Source organism: Pan paniscus, chromosome 19 (genome assembly GCF_029289425.2).
Source record: "Pan paniscus chromosome 19, NHGRI_mPanPan1-v2.0_pri, whole genome shotgun sequence".
NCBI lineage: Eukaryota > Metazoa > Chordata > Mammalia > Primates > Hominidae > Pan > Pan paniscus.
In genome coordinates, this window is record NC_073268.2 from 11406226 (window position 1) to 11426109 (window position 19884).

The following is a 19884-nucleotide window of genomic DNA, read 5'->3' on the forward strand; positions in this document are numbered from 1 at the left end:
GTGCCTGGCCTCTAATTTTTTTTTTTAATTTTTTGTAGAGATGGGGGTCTTGCTATGTTGCCCAGGCTGGACTCAAATTCCTGGGCTCAAGTGATCCTCCAGTCTTGGCCTCCCTAAGTGCTGGGATTACAGGAGTGAGCCACTGTGCTTGGCCTTCCTTGTTTCCCTATTGCCAGTGACTGCCCCCTGCCACCAGTGAGTCCAAGGGGGCACACACTGCATCTGCCTCGATTGCCACATTATCTCAGGGCCTGGCATGGTGGCCCACATTCGGTAGGTGCTGGGAGAGTGGCCACTTACAGCCTACATAGACTCTCAAAGGTTCCAGGTCAAGACCCCTAGGCAGGGAAGAAGGCTGTACTGTTCCCACTGCTCCCCCACGAATCCAGAGCTGAGATAAGGGATGCCCAGCAGGGAGTCTGGGCTCCGGCCCCGGGGCCCACGTCACGTTGAGCCCTGTGCCTCCTGGTCAGTCACTCTGGGGAAAAAACAGGACGTCAGCAAACTGCCTATAGGAGAATTAAAAAGTGCGAGCTGCCAACATGTTACGAGGGGTGGGTGGGGGGCCTTCTTCCCCCCGTTTCACTGTCGGTATAACTGAAAGGCACGAGTGGAGGCCGCAGAGCAAAGTCCAGTCTCCTCTCCTGGGCGTCCGTGGCACCCCCCTGCTCTGCCCGGCGCACCCTCTGCACACTCCTGCCTCCAGGCCTCGACACAGCGGCTCCCTCCACCCAGCAGGCCTGCTCAGCACTCTCCACCTCTGTCTGCAAAGCCCGTCTTTTGTGGCCCTGCTCAGCCAGCCGGAGCCAATCCAGACTCAGTCAGAGTAACTCCCGGGTCCCTGAGCCCCCTCAGCACCCTGTGGTCTGTCTGGCTCTGACCAAACCCTGAGCCCCCTCAGCATCCTGTGGTCTGTCTGGCTGTGACCAAATTCTGTCTGGATCAGGGTGATCTGTGATTCAGTTTGTCTGCCCTGAACCGTGATGTGATCTGAGTCACACACAACACCCCCAGCCACAGAGCCCAGCTCAGCGCAGGGCCAGGCCCAAAAAAGGTGCTCTAAAAAGGTCAGAGTGGGCCAGATATTCCCTTTCCTCACGCCACCCCACCCCTGTGTTCACTTTGTTCAACAGAGATCTTGTTCAACTGAGGGTTCCGCTCCCCCAGAGCACCTGTTGCCTTCCAGGCACCACGCTAGGTGCTGAGGCTCAGAGAGGGGTGTGGTTTGCGCATGGCCCGTCGGAAGATTGAATATTTGTGTCTGGGGCTCAGATTCTGTGTTTATGCCCGATTCCAAAGCCTTTAGGAAAAGCTGGAGGCACTCAGGGGTTGGTAAACAGAGAGAGGCCAGGGTCACAAATGGCCTCAAGAAGCTGGGCACTGCTCCTGCTGTGCGGCGGCTCACTGAGCTGGAGCAAGGCTCTGCTTACAGGGCTGGTAACTAGGTCAGCAAGAGCCTGCCGCAGAGGCACGGTGGCATGAGACTGTGTACGTGCGTGTGAGCATGTGTGTGCATCCGTGTGTGCGTGTGTGCATGTGTGTGCATGTGTGCATCCATGTGTGTGCATCCGTGTGCGCGTGTGCGTGTGCATCCATGTGTGTGCCTCCATCCGTGTGTGTGCATCTGTGTGCGTGTGTGCATCCGTGTGTGCATCCGTATGTGCATCCATGTGCGCGTGTGCGTGTGCATCCGTGTGAGTGTGCGCATCCGTGTGCATCCATGTGTGTGCATACCTGTGTGCGCATCCCTGTGTGTGTGCATCCATGTGTGCATCCCTGTGTGTGCATCCCTGTGTGTGCATCCCTGTGTGTGCATCCGTGTGTGCATCCGTGTGTGCATCCGTGTATGTGTGCATCCATGTGTGTGTGTGCATCCGTGTGTGTGTGCATCCGTGTGTGTGTGTGGTGGGGGAGGTCGCTGTATTTGCTGGGCTTTCCCTGAGAGCCAGCTGGTGCCCAGGTCTGCCAGGCCTGGCTCAGCTTGTTTCCTCGGACTGGACTCGCCCCAGGCCCAACAGTTTGCCTTTGAGCTGCGCCTCCATCAGGAAACCACCTCCTGTTGCATTTCCCACCAGGACTCAGAAAACAGCATTGTCTTGGTAGATGGTCTTGAGTTCAAATCCTCACTGCCTTGGAGTCACTGAAGGACCCTGGGCTTGGCACCTCGCTTCCGTCTCCCCTCTGGGACATGGGGCTGTGCAGATCAAATGGGGCGACACGCGGCCCCAGGTCTGACGCAGGAGGCTCAGCACGTGGAGGCTGAGGTTGGAGAGAGTTATAACCACAGGCGAGGGCTGGCCCTCCCTCCCAATCCCCCCTCCCGTGCTGTCTGACTTACAGACATAGCTACACCAGTGTCTGTCACCACACTACCCGCAGGACCACCTCTCTGAGCTGTCCCCAGCCACGGAGGCCTGCTGAGTCAGACCGAGATCCCCCTCCATCCTGTCAGCCACCACTGTCTCCCCTCAACCCTCTGTCTCCCCCAGCACACCGGGCAATTTAAACTCACATTCTCACAGTGCAGTAAGTACCACGATTCCCAATTTAGGAAACCGAGGCCCATGGGGCATGATTTGCCCACACTGATACCAGGAGCTGCAGAAGTGGGGCTAGATGCAGGGATCCCGACACCCCGCCCAGAACACCCAGCGGGGCCTCGTGGGAGGACTGTGCCTCAGAGCCACCTGCAGCCAGCCGCAGTCCCCCCACCTCGATCTTCTACACGGAGCCTCATCAACTCCACCCCAAACCTCACAGTCAGCTGAGCCCATCTCTCTCCCTCACCCTTCATCTCCCTAATAACAAGAAAGGCCGACAGGCCTTGAGCACTACCGTGTGCTGGAAACTAAACTTTTTTTTTTTTTTTTTGAGACGGAGTCTCGCTCTGTCGCCCAGGGTGGAGTGCAGTGGCGCAATCTCGGCTCACTGCAACCTCCGCCTCCCGGGTTCACGCCACTCTCCTGCCTCAGCCTCCCGAGTAGCTGGGACTACAGGCGCCCGCCACCATGCCCAGCTAATTTTTTGTGTTTTTAGTAGAGACGGAGTTTCACCGTGTTAGCCAGGATGGTCTCGATCTCCTGACCTCATGATCTGCCCACCTTGGCCTCCTAAAGTGCTGGGATTACAGGCGTGAGCCACTGCGCCTGGCTTTTTTTTTTTTTTTTTTTTTTTTGAGACGGTGTCTCTCTCTGTCTTCCAGGCTGGAGTGCAGTAGTGTGATCTCAGCTCACTGCAACCTCCGCCTCCTGGGTTCAAGCAATTCTCCTGCCTCAGCCTCCCAAGTAGCTGGAATTACAGGTGCGCACCACCATGCCTGGCTCATTTTTGTATTTTTAGTAGAGACGGGGTTTCACCGTGTTGGCCAGGATGGTCTTGGACTCCTGATCACAAGTGCTCTGCCCGCCTTGGCCTCCCATAGTGCTGGGATTTCAGGCGTGAGCCACCGTGCCTGGCCAGGAAACTAAACGTTTCTCATGAGTGTGTCCTCCTCCCCACGTCTGCCTTCCGCAACAGCCGCAGATGGGGCCAAGGCAGCAGCCTCCTCACGGGCCTCTCTGCCTCCCCTCTCCCCCAGATTCCAACTAACACACAACATACAATTCTGTCGCCATTCTGGTCAAGACCTTCTGTGGCTCCCCACTGCCCTCAGCAGGAACTCCAAGCTCCCCCAGGCCGGCACTCAGGTCCCCACGTTCCTCACCACCTCCACCGTGGGCCTCTCGGGCCTGGATGCCCGCATTCCTCCACTTACACCACACCTGCCACATGAATGCAGACCTCCCAGAGAAGGGCAGGGATGTGGGGCTCCCACACGGCCCACACTCCCCCAGCTAGCTCTCCCACACACACTGCATCCCGGGGGCATTTCACCTTTGCTTGGGCTGCCCCTCTGCCTGGAGTGCCCCTTCCCTACCCCCGTGTTGTGACACCCTGCCGGGGCCGGGGAGGCTACTGTGTGCACAACCTGCCTTCTCTTCACACAGGGGCCAGGATAGGGGTGGCCTCGCCTCTGCCCGCACCTCCAGGGCCCAGCATGTCCCGATTTGGGGCGGGGCTGGAAGGGAAAGCAACACCAGAGGAGACAATCTCCTGCTCCCACTCACACTTCGCCTCCATCTTCCTACAAACCAGACTCTTCACACCCCAGGGCTTGGTCCCTCCTATCCCCCCTGCACAGAAGGCCCCTCTGCTCACCCCCAGCCTGTACTTGCCAAGGACCTCCCCATCCTTCAGAGCCCACCTCAGATGCTACAGTCTCCCACTCCCCAAGGACTGAGGTTTTCTATCACGCACAGGCCCGGGGTGATGCCCCGGCAGAGCCCCAGGCCTCAGCCCGAGTGCGTGCCACCAGCAGAGCGGGCCCTGGACTTCTGGTTCCTTCTTCTTCACCCCTGTAAGGTGTTGTAGGCTGACAGGACAGGCTTCTTCACGCAAGGGTGGAAACTCAACCTCTGAGACCCAGGATGGAGAAGTGAGTTGATGTGACTGCAGAATGAGTCAGGGGTGAAGACTGACTTGGGGACAGCAGGCCACAGGGTAAGAGGGCGTGATGGGGCTGGTGGTCAGGGTGTGGACAGTTCCAGGGTTTCAGTGTCTGTCTGCACCCAATGCTTCTAAAATCTCCCTTAGACAACTGCTATTATTCCGTCTGCTGCCACAAATAAGAAGTAGGCATCACCAGAGTGGCTGGCCTGGAGAGAGTGGAAGGTCAGGGCCAGGCCAGTCCTGGATTCTCTCTAGCCTAAGGGGGCCCAACCCGGCACGGGGTACAGGGTGCTGGGCCTGGAGCCACAGTCTGAGGGAGTTCTTCCTCCCAGCATCTCCTGGCCATTTTCTTTCTCAGACTCTCTTCAGCCCCCAAGACTCAACGCCACCTCACCTCCTCCAGGAAACTCTCCTGGACTGGCCCATCCTAGTGTCAGGACCTCACAGCGTGGAGCAGAACTGCAGCAGCCTCGTTTCCGCCACCCACACCGGAGCTGCGGGGGGGCCCTGCTCTCGTCCCCTTCCCGTGGCTGAGCTGAGCTGTGGGCTAAGTGGTCTCGTGGCAAGTCTGCTCCATCATCGCTCTCTGCTGCCCATCAGCTTGGGAAGGGCCTAGGCCTCAAAAGAGGTTTGATCAATGCCACCTGCTGGAAAAGGCACTGAGGTGATGGGTGGTGTCTCAGAGGCTAAAGGAGACAGATGAGCCACAGGAGTATTCTGGAGCTGGGAGGCAGGACAGAGGCCTGGGCTTGAGTCTCGTGTCTCTTATCAGTTGCTTGCAAGCCTGCGTAGTCACTGCGCGCTCTGTGCCCCAGTCACCTCCTCTGTACTGGGAGAGGGTAGACAAGAGTCTAGTCTAAGCATCTGCTCCAGATATTCTTGGTAATGGGAGATCAAAGCCACAAGCCATAAAAAGAGTGAGACTCTCTCCACACCCCACATGTAACTAAAAACAGAGAAGTCTAAATTGTAAAATAAAAGGAAGTTCAACAAACTGTTGACCTTTCCATGGTGACTATTCTGATATTTTTGAAATATAAAATATTAGGCCGGGCAAGGTGGCTCATGCCTGTAGTCCCAACACTTTGGGAGGCCGAGGCAGGTCGATCACCTGAGGGCAGGAGACCAGCCTGACCAATATGGTGAGACCCTGTCTCTACTAAAAATACAAAAATTAGCCAGGCGTGGTGGCAGGCGCCTGTAATCCCAGCTACTCGGGAGGCTGAGGCAGGAGAATTGCTTGAACCTGGGAGGCAGAAGTTATGGTGAGCCAAGATCCAGCCTGGGCTCTAGCCTGGGCAACAGAGCAAGACTCTGTCTCAAAAAATAAAATAAAATAAAATGAAATATAAAATATTAAAATCTGTCCAAAAACGTGTTCCTTGCTGGTACCCTACACATTGTGGCCTGCTTCCTGGGTGATCTGGCCCCAGGTGGGATGCTAATCCCAAGTCCCCTCCCAGCACAGCCTCAGCCCATCTTTCAGGGAGAACTCAGCTACCAGGAGCCTTTCATCCACATAAGCTTGATGCCCATCCAATTCTCCAGCCAACCTCCTGAGCAGGGGCAGGAGACCCATGAGAAGTCTGCTCAGATCACTAGGCAGGACCACCCTGGCCTCCGGCTTGATCTTAGCAGCCTCCAGGGGCTCACCTGACCCTGCTGTCTCATCACGGGGGGCCCCCGAAAGGATTCATGGCTTGGCTTGCCCAGAGGCTTCCATGGGACAGTTAAAGGCTAAAATGGGACCCCCCAGGCAGCAGAAGTGCCTCCCCCCACCCCACATTCCAGTTTTTACCCTGGGCCTGACAACACAGGAAGCAGGCTCCCTGCCAACACTCACACCCTCTACCATACAGACACTTGCCCCCAGTCTCTGGTCAACACTCTCTCACAGGGTCCTCACCCTCATCAGCCCAACCCCTGCTCTGTAACAGAAGGGAGCTCTGCCAGGCGGAGCCTCCACACTCAGAGAACAAACTACAGAGGCAAGGACCTGCCCCAAGTGGGTGCCATGGGGAGAGGGCCTCGGTGGCGGGGGGAGGCTGGCTGGAGGAGGAACAGAACGGCAGAGCCCTGGAGTCCAAAGCCCCTGGCTGACAGAACTGGCAACACGAAGCCTCAGCCGCCCTTCCCAACAAGCCTGGGGCTCTGACCCACCGAGCAAGACCCCTTTCCTGGAGGAGCTGCCACTCTCTAACCTCTGGCTCTAACTGAGCCCCATCAGAGACAGATAGTCAAGGCTGTAGTCTGCAGACACCTGGCTGGAGCTGAGGGCACAGCAGCCCCTCGAAGCAGCGGGTGAGAGGACTTACTGGCTATGCAGAGCAGAGTGTGGAAGAGCCACATCCTTGCTGGAGCAGAGGCAGCTGTGTGGGAGCCGAGGCGAGTGCGACACATGGGCCGTGGCCCACTCAGCTTCCCCTCAGCCAGGAGGCCAGGAGGCGGGGACAGAAGCACACACACCAGCAAGGACCCACAGACAGGCACTTTCAACCAAACAGAGCCACTCCGGCTCGTACACAACCAGCCGTGTGGCTTCCTCAGTTGTGGGCTGGACCCTAGGAGCTTAGGGGCCACTGTCAGCCCCACTCTACCACCCACACTTTGACCCACACTTTCATGGAATAGGGAGCTGAGGTTTGGCCAGGGCCACAGTTCTAGGTGTCCTCAGCAGATGCCGGAGGTGCAGGAGCAACGTGAATCCAGCCTGCCGTTCGTATCATCCATTTGAGTCGGTCCCCTGTCCTGCCTCAGAACCTACCACCAGACATCTCAGCCCAGCTTCCAGCCCAGGGTCCTCGGTGGTGGTTGCCTCAGCATTGAGACAGGCGTCCCCTCCCATAGGAAGTGCCTCCCCAGCCAAAAACTGGGCTCTTGTACCAGCCCATGCACTCAAGGCCCTGGGGTTCTGGAGGGCCAGGTGAGTGGAAAGACCCAACGCACTGAGTGAAATCACTGCCTCGATTCAACTTCGGCTGCGTTCATTCTCTTTAAAACCAGGACAGCATCCTGACGCGGAAACTGACTGAACAGGACTCTGAGTTACCAGAATAACAGAAGTAAAATTCTATACATCTTCCAGCATACCTGTGATGCATCCCAGCATTCCACAGAACACGCCGTTGACAGCTGTCAGTCGTCTTTAAGTGCTGATCTGAGATCTGTACTGTGTGACCAAGTCTGTGACACAGAAGGAACTCTCCTGCACCCCTGCTCCCCAGGCTGCTGGAAGTGCAGAGCGGCGCCGTCAAACAGAACTCTGCGCGGGGATGGAACTGCTCTAGGTCGACGCTGTCCAGGATGGTACTCATGAGCCACATATGGTACTAAACCCTTAAAATGCCACTAGAACAACTGATGAACTGAATTTTGTATATTTTATTTAATTTTAATTAAACGTAAAAAGGCAGGACATTCCAAGGCTCTCTCACATGAGTGTCTGCAGCCCCATTCGCTTTGAGATGTGAATGTGTTAACCCAGGGTGGACAATGGTGTTGACTTCATTACTAGATAAAAATCCATGTTATTTTGTTTCTCGCATTGAAAGGTTGCTTGGCTAAGGTTCTGTGAAGATCCGATGACATTTCCAACACTTTGCCTTGTCTGCTTTGCTCTGACAAAGTGCTTATGACTACTAGATCTTGCTCGGTTATGTGAGATTACAATTCACCGGTTTTCATCCTGTATGAAACAGAAGTTAAACAGTTGTAAAAGCAAAATTCCAGGTCTGGTGGTTTTCCTGCCAGGTCATGATGAAACCATCCTACTTCTGTTGAACCTCGTCCCAGGCAGGATCGGGGCCTGCGGCCCACAGCCTGTCTTCCCAGCGCTCCAGGGCTCGTGACCCTCCTCCTCCCCTCACTTCATTCTGCGCTCCAAGGGCACTGGGGAGAGTCACAGTGGTCTCCTCTCCCCCGCATTGGCCTAAAGCAGGAAGAGAGCAGCCCAGTCACTGAGCAGATCCCTGCTAGGGCAGGGCTAGAACCCAGACTGCAGCTCACTCGAGATTCCTGAGAGAAGACTTTGTGTTTGGAGTGTGAACGTCAGGGTGCCTCGGGAAGCCAGGGAAAGCTGATGACTGGGTGCTGGACAGGGAGCAGGGCCACTTCTGTACCTCTGCACATTTCTAGAATGCGGACTCATCCTGCATCCATCCAGTATGTATTTATCCAAGCGTCAGTGCCTCTAGTCATGAGACACACAGGGGTCCGTAAAGCCCACCTGGCGGTAGCTGCTTTCCCCACAAACCCAAACTACATCCCCAAGGTCAGGGCCAGGCTCTGTTGAGTAATGCTCCCCGTCACAGCACGCAGCACAAGGCTGGCTGTTTGACAAATGCACACATAACCAAAAGACATGTGAATGTGGTTTCCCAACTCACTTTAAACAAATATTCCGGGACCAACTTCAAGGACGTTCTACAACAGAAACTGGACTGTACTCTTCACAAACATCAATGTCATGAAAGACAGAAAGGCTGAGGACCTGCTCCAAACGAAAGGAGGCTGCAGAGAGGACAACTAAAGGCAGCGCTTGATCCTGGATTGGATCCTGGACCAGAAAAACAATGGCTTTCAAAATCATTATTGGGACAGTTGGCAAATCTGAAACAGGAACTACAAATTAGCAACTCCTGGGCTGATCAGAGAATATTACACATTTCCTGAATTTGAGAACTGTACCATGGGCATGTGAGAGGCTGTCCCTGTTCTTGGGAAATGTTCACTAAAACATCTTATGGATAAACGAGCATGATGTATACAAATAATCCTCAAATGGTTCGTGGTTCAGAGAGGATAGGAAGAAAAAGGGGTGAGGGAGAAGAGGAGGGAACGAATGAAAGAGAAAATGTGGCAAAATGTTCTTTGTTGTACCCTTCAAACTGCTGTGATTTTGAAATTATTTCAAAATAAAGTTTTATATATTTTTTAAAATTTTTTTCTTTCTCCCCTTGATACCAGGAAGAATAAAGTTTTTAAAAAATGGGCAGGTGGGCCAGGCATGGTGGCTCACGCCTGTAATCCCAGCACTTTGGGAGGCCGAGGCGGGCGGATCACGAGGTCAGGAGATCGAGACCATCCTGGCTAACACGGTGAAACCCGGTCTCTACTAAAAATACAAAAAAAATTAGCCAGGCGTGGTGGCGGGTGCCTGTAGTCCCAGCTACTCAGGAGGGTGAGGCAGGAGAATGGCGTGAACCCAGGAGGCGGAGCTCGCAGTGGGCGGAGATCATGCCACTGCACTCCACTTGGGTGACAGAGCGAGACTCTCAGAAAAAGTGGCCATGTGCACTTGTAGTCACAGTTACTTAAGAGGTTCAAGCTACTTGGGAAAGCTTGAGCCCAGGAGTTTGAGTCCAATCTAGACAACATAGTATGAACCTGTCTCTTTAAAAAAAGTTGCAAAATGTTCATGGATGGAGGAGACGTGCTCGGCGTGAGGTGAAAGGGCTGCCTGTGGGTCGGGCGTGGTAGCTGACACCTGTAATTCCAGCACTTTGGGAAGCCGAGGTAGGCGGATCGCCTGAGTTCAGGAGTTTGAGACCAGCCTGGGCAACACGGTGAAACCCTGTCTTCACTAAAAACACAAAAAATTAGCCAGGCGTGGCAGCGTGTGCCTGTAGTCCCAGCTTCGGGAGGCTATGGTGGGAGAATTGCTTGAACCTGGGAGGCGGAGGGTGCAGTGAGCCGAGACTGCGCCATTGCACTCCAGCCTGGGCGACAAGAGCAAGACTTCATCTCCAAAAAAAACAGAAAGGGCTGCCTGCTGTCTTCAGAGTGAGTCAAAAGCACTGAGGCACAGCCTTCAGACACAGGAAATGGTTCTATTCTCCCACTTGCCTTCTGACTCTTAGGAAGCCAGAAAGAGTGACGGCATTGCTGAGACCAGAGCCCAGGGCTGCAGAGCAGTGGTACTCACGACCTTTGAACGCTCAGTAGGAGTGCCCTGCTCAGTGCCAAGGCCTCACATGCGAGCCCTCATCTGAGCCTCTCAGCCACCTACAAGGTCAACCCGATTTCTCAGATAAGGATGCTGCCTCTGAGAGGCCACATAGCTAGTAAGGAGCAGAGCTGGGACTCCAAACAGGTCTGTTTCCTCCAGAATCAGGACTCTGAACCACCACAAACTCTCCTGCCTTCAGCTCTTTTGGTGTGTAGACTTTATTTTTGTTTTTGAGATGGAGTCTTGCTCTTTCATCCAGGCTGGAGTGCAGTGGCACAATCTCAGCTTACTGCAACCTCTGCCTCCTGGGTTCAAGCGATTCTCCTGCCTCAGCCTCCCGAGTAGCTGGGACTACAGGTGCCCGCCACCACACCCGGCTAATTTTTGTATTTTTAGTAGAGACGGGGTTTCACCATGTTGGCCAGGCTGGTCTCGAACTCCTGACATCAGGTGATCCCCACCTCGGCCTCCCAAAGTGCTGAGACTACAGGTGTGAGCCACGTGCCCAGCTAGGTGGTGTGTAAACTTTAAAAAAGCAGAGATTTCATCCCACAAATGCAGACTGGAATCTCCACATGACCAGGTGCTGTGGACTGAACTGTAAATGTCCTCCAAATTCATATGTTGAAGCCCTAACCCCCAGTGTGGCTCTTCTTGGACATATGGCTTTTAGGAAGTAATTAAGGTTAAATGAGGTCATAATCCAGCAAGATTGGTGGCCTTACAAGAGCCATGTGCAGGCACCAAGAAAAGCCTACGTGAATAAGACAGCAAGAGGGTGCTCACCATGTTGGCATCCTCCGGCCTCAGATCTGTGGGGGACTGCAGGGGTGATGGGACAGGGAGAGAACAAGGAGTGGATTTTCTTGTCCATTCTAAGGAAGGGGCTGGGAGGGCGAGGGCTGCACTGGGTGCTGGGACCAAGGGTCCAGGGGCTTGGATCTCTTGTTTACAAACCCCTACTTCTTTCCTGCTGTCTAGCCCACACCCCTGATGCTCCCTGGAAAGGAGAGCAAGGGTCCTTGAACACACATTAGCACTAGAAGGAAACTGGAGCTCACCCCAGTTGAGCCCTCCATTTGTCAGGCAGGGAAGCTGAGGCCCAGGGAGGTGAGGGGACTTGCTCAGTCTTTCCAATTGAGTATGTGGGGCAGAAGGAGTCCCCAGAGCCCCGGCCCCAGCTGCCATCCTATTTGACTTTCCCCAACAGGCATTCTACCTCAGCTAAAGATGCTGCCTGCCTCTCACAGGCCCTGAGGAGAAGATGGCCACATCACAGGATCGAACACTACCACAAAACTCCTAGGAAGGGACAGGAAGGTGAGAATTCTTTCTTTTTTTTTTTTTTTGAGACGGAGTCTCACTCTGTCGCCCAGGCTGGAGCGCAGTGGCGCGATCTCACCTCACTGCAACCTCTGCCTCCCGGGTTCAAGTAATTCTCCCGTCTCAGCCTCCCAAGTAGCTGGGACTACAGGTGCCCACCACCATGCCCAGCTAATTTTTGTATTTCTAGTAGAGACGGGGTTCCAACATGTTGGCCAGGCTGCTCTTGAACTCCTGACCTCAGGTGATCCACCCGCCTCGGCCTCCCAAAGTGCTGGGATTACAGGCGTGAGCCACCAAGCCCGGCCTGAGAATTCTCTTCTGCCAATGATGTGGGCCTCTCGACCTCACTAACCTATATTGGCCCAGAGGTGACGGTGACAATTTGAGATAACACAAAGTCTCAACTATTTACGAACCTGGTCATCCAGAGAGGGTCCCGGAATTGCTCAAATGAACAGTAAGAATCCTGAGGCAGGGTACTGACCTTGGTAGGTGAAATACCGCCTATACTCTCAAGTTTTATGGATAGTGCAGCCAAATTCCACTCGGATGCCTCACAACTACTTAAAATTGGCTTTTTGAAGCAGCATTTCCCTAACTACTCCCAGGAACAAAGTTCTGTGAAATGTTCATAGAGTTTCACTGAAAAAAAAAAAAAAAGGCTACAATATTTTTCTTCTAAGATTTACTTTATAAACATGTAAGAAAAGTTGTAGATATTTATTGTGGGTCTGGTTATGCAAGAACAATCTGCCTGGACACAGTGTGCGATTCTCAGTATCAAAAGCATTCTCTTCTTCCAGTTCGTAAAAGAAAAACATGGTTTAACTTCTAATTCACTGCTTGTTATTATAAGGTTTAAAAGCAATTACTGTACTTATGTATCAAACTTATTTGTGTAGCAACTAATTCATCTGTGAAGCCATAGTTTGCTGTGGCTTCACAGTAAATTTTGACTTAAGTCTAAAGCATGTGTTAGCATCTCACCGTAACTTAATGCTTCGAGTGAGAAGTTTGAGGAATGCTGCTTTAGGCAAAAGAGCCACTGCAGGAATGAGCTCTGCTCTTTTCACCTGCTCTGAACTGCTGTCACTTTCCTCACCGACAGGACCACACGCTTAAGAACTGGCTCAGCAGTCCTTCTTTAGGGTCTAGCGCCTGCCTACCAGCTTCCTCTACTTCTATCCCGGGACAGATGAATGCTTTTCTAAAAAATATTTTGGACCATCTGCATGATTCCCTAGCATATGCTTTAGAGAGCTGGTAAGCTTCAGCTCCGACATGGCCAGATCATCAAAATTTGAAGTTTACTCAGGTCTATTGAATGAGATTTTTTTTTTCTTATACAACCATATGCACTTCTGAATAATCTTCCCTTTTTTGAATCTGGGGCTTTCATCTAGAATTAGACTAACCTGCAGACAGTGATGCCAGAGCTGGGCTGGGTTACCATAATTCATTCATTTACCAAACACTTTCGAAGCACTACTTACTCTGGGCTGGCCTGATGAAAGGATACAGAGATAACACCACAAAGAAACTTGCTCATTAGGAGCTTGCTTACTGGCTAGAAAGGAAAATACAACATGAAAATAAAGCATTGTACGTACATGGCAGAAAAATGACTAGCCTGCCAGAGGGCCCCAGAGCCTCAGAGGATGGAGCCACTCCTGAGGCTGGAGGGTTTACAAACTCATCCCATCTTTACAGAAGACCTGCTAGATGCCAGGCATGCTGGCAGGCACGGGGGAAAGCCCACTCAACAAGCAGACACGGTCCCTGCTCTCACGGAGCTTACAGTCTAGCAAGACAAACTAGGAACAAGAAATTACAGTCCAGTGTAGAGGTGTGCAGGGTTGTGGGGTACAGTGATTTGGCATTATACACATATTTCGCTTAAACACAATGGTATTTGTCTGAAAAAGATTTAAAAAAAGAAAAACAAATCAGTTGTTTGGGCCATTCCGCTGGCCCCTCCTTCACTCCATGAGCATAGACAAGAGGGCAGGCCCAGGCAAGCTCATGCCTCTGCCGCACCTGCGGCCTGCCTCAGTTCCCAAGCTCCCCAAAAGTGATCTTCTCGCCTAAATGTGGTTCTAACACCCCAAAACAAGTGATTTTTGCACAACACAGCCCTAACTGCAGGCCAATCACTTCACCTGGTACTCAACCAAACAGTAATGTGCTCCCACATGGGCAAGAAATGACTACATGGGACCTCAAGATGTTGGTCTTCAATAGGGCACCTTCCTTAGATTTCTAAGAGGAATTTTAATTACACTCCATTTTTATCTTAGGCACTGACCTTAGAACTGAATCCTGGAGAGAGCTGAGACTCTTCTGTGGCAGTACCATGGGACACATAGAAGTAGCCTATACCCTGGCTCTGGAAGTTGGGGACTGCCTCCTAGAAGGGCCCCTAAGACCTTAAGTTGGTGAGGGGAAGATTGAGGCGGAAGGGGGGAGAAGCCTGGGCGGAAGCATGTCACTGGAGGTAGAAACAGCTCTGTGCACAGTCTGTAGGGCTAGTGAGATCAAGATGCATTTAGGGAACTGGTGAGCAGAGGGCAGGGGAGATGGGGAGAACAGGCCAGGGATACTGCCAGAGGACAGACCTTGGTGAGCCTTATAACATGCTATCAAAAAGGGTGGAATTTATGTAAGTATGTATTTTTTGAGACAGGTCTTGCTCTGCTGCCCAGGCTGGAGTGCAGTGGCTTGATCATAGCTCACTGCAGCCTTGAATTACTGGGCTCATGCGATCAGGAGTGTGGAATTTATTCTCGGGGCAATAGTGAAGCTTTGGAAAACGTTCAAGCAGAGGAATAACAGAATCAGATATATATTTAAGAAAGTTCGTCCTGAAGCATGTGAAAAGGTGCCCGACATCATTAGTCATTAGGGAAATACAAATCAAAACCACAATGAGGGCCAGGCGTGGTGGCTCATGCCTGTAATCTCAGCACTTTGGGAGGTCGAGGCAGGAGGATCACTTGAGGCCAGGAGTGTTAGACCGGCCTGGGCAACATAACGAAACCCCATCTGTACAAAATGTATTTTAAAAAGAAAAAATAAAAACAAAAAACTACAATGAGATACCACTTCACACCAGAAAATAATGAGTGTTGGTGGAGATGTGGAGAAACTGGAACCCTCGCACACTGCTGGTGGGAATGGAAAATGATACAGCTGCTTGGAAAAACCACCTGGTGGTTCCTGAAAAGGTTAAAGATAATTATGAGTCAGCAATTCCACTCCTAGGTATATACCCAAGAGTCATGAAAATACCTGTCCCTGCAAAAACTTGTTCGGGAATGTTCGTAGCAACACTATTCATAATAGCCAAAAAGTAGGGCCAGGTGCAGTGGCTCACACCTGTAATCCCAGCACTTTGGGAGGAAGAGGTGGGCAGATCACCTGAGGTCAGGAGTTCGAGACCAGCCTGACCAACATGGTGAAACCCTGTCTCTACTAAAAATACAAAAAAATTAGCCAGCGTGGTGGCACATGCCTGTAATCCCAGCTACTCTGGAGGCTGAGGCAGGAGAATCGCTTGAACCCCAGAGGCGGAGGTTGCAGTGGGCCGAGATCATGCCATTGCACTCCAGCCTGGACAACAAGAGCGAAACTGTGTCTCAAAAATAAATAATAGAAATAGAAATAGAAATATATATATATAGCCCTAAAGTAGAAACAACTCAAATGCCCATTAACCAATGTGGATTAAAAAAAAGGTGGCATACCCATAAAATGGACTATTATTTGGCAATTTTAAAAAATGAAATACTGATATATGCTATGACATGGATGAACCTCAGAAATATGTTAAGCCAGTCACAAATAGACACATAGTATATGATCCCATTTATATGAACTATCCAGAACAGGCAAATCCACAGAGAGAGAAGGAAGATCAGTGGTGGCCAGAGGCTAAGAGGGAAGAGGGAAGAGGGAGAATTGCTAATGGACTCGGGGTTTCTTTGGGTGATCAAAGTGTTTTAAAATTGATTACAGTGCTGGGGCATAACTGTAAATATACTAAAAGCCACTCAAGTGTACACTTTAAATGGCTGAACTGTATGCAAATTACATCTAAATTAAGCTGGTAACAACAACAAAGGTTCATCCCGCTGCAGTGTGCAGAATGGAGACAGGGCAGAGACCAGTGAAGAGGCTGCTGTACAAATGCAGCTGGAAAGGGCAGTGGCTGAAGAACGGGGAGGGGTTCACAGGATCAGACTACAAGGGGGCCAGAGGAGGAGACTACATCCTGAGGACGCCACAAATTATCCTGGGTACCTGGTAACTCTCCAGAGAGGAGAGTGGGAAACCAATGAGGTATCTGCAATTATCATCAAGAAGCAAACATGTATGTAAAATCTCCTACACATAAGACTAAGAGGAACACACAAAGTGTGCAGCCCTGTGCCCACATGTGTGGGGAGTGTCCAGGGTAAAAGCACGCCCAGCTGCCTGCCACGGGCCTGTCCTGACTATCCATTCTCACTCTTAAACTCCAAAGAAAAGGCCTCGTCATTCAGGACACACTCAAGATGTTGCAAGATCTGAGTGACTGAGAGTGGGCAGGAGGGTTAGAGAAACTAATAAGGCCAGTAACTCTGAGAAGTAAAAATCTTTCAAGCTGCCTTTCTGGGTTCTCTCTGTGTGTCTGTGAAAACTGTAAGGTTACTCAAGTGTGTATTTCTCTTGGTTAGATCAAAGACCCAGTTTTGACTGCACACCACCTCCTTCCAGAATGTCTTCGCTGATCTGTAGCAGGAGACTGGTGAGTGCTGAAAGGCCGTGGAACAAATGGACCTGAGCTGCTGGTGTAAAACCAAAAGGAAAGTCTGTGAAGGAGCATATTCTAAACCCTGCAGAGGCCACGCCAGCTGGGACCCTGACCACAAGACATCTTTGCCCCGTCAGCAGAAGCAGAGACTGTGCTGGGATGGGAATAAGCCCCTGTCTACACCTCATGCGCGCCCTCAGCTGTCTCCCTGGCGCCTCCTCCACCTGCAGCAGAAATTCATGCTGGCGAGCCCACTGCCGTCACAGCTTGGGAAGAGTAAACCGCCACTGAGATGCACCAACAAAGCCAGGAATTCTGGTAACAGCCCACTCAACTGCTAGACGGGAAAACTGAGGCCCAGGTCCATGGAGCAGAGCCAGGGGTTGGCATCCAGGTGTCCGATTCTCAGGCCCCCGCACTCCTCACTCTACCAACTCCCCAAACCCTGACCCTTCCTAAGAACCTGGCTCTCAGCCGTATGCTTCACAGGGAAAGAAAAGCTGAGAAATCTCAGATGTCTTTAGTCTCAACTGGCAGAGTAACCAGAACCATCTCTTTCCTAGAATCCTAATAAGAAGCTGAAATATATCATGGTTATATCCTCTAATCTCTCTAAAGGGAGGGAGAAAAAGCAAGGTTAATCAACAAAATATGGGACAATCCAGTTTTTGTTGCAGCTCTCAAATCTTGCAGCCCTTTACTTCCTTTATTAATAACAGTGTTCTGCATTAATTCGTGCCACAGTGTAATCAACTATCAATGTGACCATTAGCTCAGCCACAAGATCGACAGGATCCAGGCTGCACTGTGTGCACAACAGCCCAGGCCGGTGAAGAGTCGTGACATCGCAAAAAGGACCACGGTTTATTACCATCTCTAACGCCCATGTTCCAGCAAACCGAAGAAAAACACTGTTTCTTAAAACTGCAGAGGAATACAAAATTAAATACTACAAAACAAAAATCAGACAGGAAGACGAAACAATCTACCTCCTCCTAATGGTAAAATAATCTGAAAGGAGTTTAAAAATAAATGAACTAAAATTTTTATAACTATTATCTTTTCTGCCAATTTTGAAGATGTCTTCAGGTGCCACAACGTGGGGACAGAAAGAATAAATATCAATGTATAACTTCTAGAGTGATAATAAACAACAGGACCCCATATCAGATGGATGGATTTTTTTTCCTACTGGGGCCAAAACACAAGCTGAACTCTATGTACAACAGACAGACTATACAACTAGGAGCATTTAAAAATAATAAGACTCCTCTCTCTGCCTTCTTCCAAAGAATAGAATATATATTTAACAGCACAAAAGACGACACCACTTGAGCTTCCCCTTTAGCCAACAGGAAGAATTTCCACATATAAAAATTAAAAATTTAAACTTTCAAATCATTCATGTTTTAAACATAATACAGACTTAAAAATTCTTCAACATTAACCCATAATCCCACCCCTAGCACAAAAATCAACCCCAAATCCAGACGTCACAGTTTTTTGTTCCTAAAAATCCCACAGCACTGAACTTGATCTTCACATCAAGCTGACAGCAAGTAAGAGGCCCATGCCATGAGCAATCCCCGAGGGAAGAACGGAAGCACAGTCAATGCTGCAGCTCTTATCTACCTGGGCGGCACTGGTGCACCTCTGAGGTCAGGTCCGTGAGATTCGCCCCCACACTAGGGTCCCGGAAGGGTGAGCTGGCCGCTTCCCTCCTCTTCCCCCTCGAAGGATGTCCAATAAGCACCTGGGAATTGACTTTTCTTGGGAAAAGGGTGCTGGTAACAGCTGTCAGGGCCAAGGCAATAGTGAGAAGTTCAGTTCTCTGCTCTTTGGATGAACTGTGTAAAACATTTCTTTTAAAAGACACAATGTTAAAAATATTAAGAAAAATGTCTACAAAATCTGGAGGGCTGCCTTTTTCTCAAAGGGTAAAGCCTGTGGGGTGGTGGGAAAGGAATCGAGGGCCCAGAACTACAACTCTGCAGCGAAAGATAGAGATGCCCTTGAAAATGTGTCACATTCTTAAGATGTCTTGCCGAAGTAGCAAGAGCGGAGGGTGACTGTGTGAGCAGGAGCGAGAGGGCGCCAGCTCCTGCGGGGGAGGTTCCTACTGCGCGCCCCACCCTGTGCAAGAATGTCAGGCTTTAGGGCAGCTGCCATAGGCCCCAGGGGCATCAGGACTCTGCCTCTGAACCAGAGCTGCTTTCCCGACTAACTTCAATCTGGAGAGATGGTAAGTTATCTAACCGGCTCTTCTTTTGGCGAGACTGCTCTTTCTCCTTAATCAGAGCCCCCCACGCCCTTTGCAGCTCAGAGTCGTCTTCCTCAGCGCCAGACGCCCTGTGATCCACTTTCTTCGTATTCTTTTCTTTGGTCTTGGGTGCAGATCCTAGGCGAGTCCATAAATTACCTGTTTGGATGAGATGGCATTTCACTTTCGCAGTCAGCGCTAAGAACCAGGGTAGCACTGAGGGGGCAGCAGCACTGCCAACACCTGCTGTGCAGGAAACGCCAGCAGTCTGTGGAGCCTGCCACCACAGTGCAGCCTTGGGCAGGCAAAATCTCATTTCCCGGGCCGCAGCCCCTGCCCGCAAACAGAAGGGTCTGGACCCAGCAGGGGATTCTCACCGTGGGGGGACAGGTCAGGTCCCTCCCTGTCACCAGACACATCAGAATCACCTGAGAGGCCGTTTCCTCCTACCCCTGCCCTTACCTGCTGAGACACCACCCTGTGGGCCAATCCATTCTGCCAGAAGTAGGCCACTCCCAGATCCCTTCCATTAATTTTTGAAATATATTTTATGAAAATTTAACAATAGAGAAATACGTGTTTAGACTTTTGTGGCCAGCCACATTATAAGGCAATTCAAAGTTGTTTTTGTTTTTGTTTTTGAGACAAGGTCTTGCTGTTGCCCAGGCTGAAGTGCAGTGGTGCAGGCGCCCACCACCACGCCCGGCTCATTTTTGTGTTTTTAGTAGAGACAGGGTTTCACCATGTTGGTTAGGCTGGTCTCGAACTCCTGACCTCAAGTGATCCCCCCGTCTCGGCCTCCCAAATTGCTGGGATTACAGGTGTTGAGCCGCTATGCCTGGCCTAAAAGTTTTATTTATAAAGATTATAAAATGTGGCAAACAACTACGATAAAATGCTGTATGAAAAAAGTAGGATTTGTATGTGGGCAAAGACCAGAATAGCTCACATGAAACTAAAAACATTTGTGCCAAACAGAAAGAGCCAGGAGTGTGCTATTTTTTTCTATTTTCTAAGCGTTCCTTACTGTTGGGATGATGCTGATGCTGATGCTGACGATAACTATAATGG

At 51.1% G+C, this 19884-nt stretch overlaps 2 protein-coding genes across 4 annotated transcripts in view; both read right to left on the reverse strand.

Annotated features, from left to right (window-relative positions):
- The window catches only part of ITGAE (integrin subunit alpha E), an 85141-nt gene extending 81022 nt beyond the window's left edge, over window positions 1-4119 (reverse strand). Inside the window, exon 1 of the mRNA XM_055101598.2 lies at window positions 4023-4119. Within this exon, the coding sequence (XP_054957573.2) occupies window positions 4023-4119 (97 nt within the window). The remainder of the gene's footprint in view (window positions 1-4022) is intronic.
- A 3730-nt stretch (window positions 4120-7849) lies between these two features.
- The window catches only part of NCBP3 (nuclear cap binding subunit 3), a 43412-nt gene continuing 31377 nt past the window's right edge, over window positions 7850-19884 (reverse strand). The window contains exons 13-15 of one of the 3 annotated variants that reach the window (XR_008621561.2): window positions 18810-18972; window positions 18186-18347; window positions 7850-8173 (exon numbers count right to left, since the gene is read on the reverse strand). Coding sequence is in view for 1 of the 3 variants with exons in the window: in XM_008962590.4 (XP_008960838.1) it covers window positions 18239-18347; window positions 18810-18972 (272 nt within the window). In the remaining 2 variants the exon portion in view is untranslated. Of the gene's footprint in view, window positions 18348-18809; window positions 18973-19884 lie in introns of all 3 variants that reach the window. The other 2 variants (XR_008621560.2, XM_008962590.4) reach the window with 2 other exon arrangements.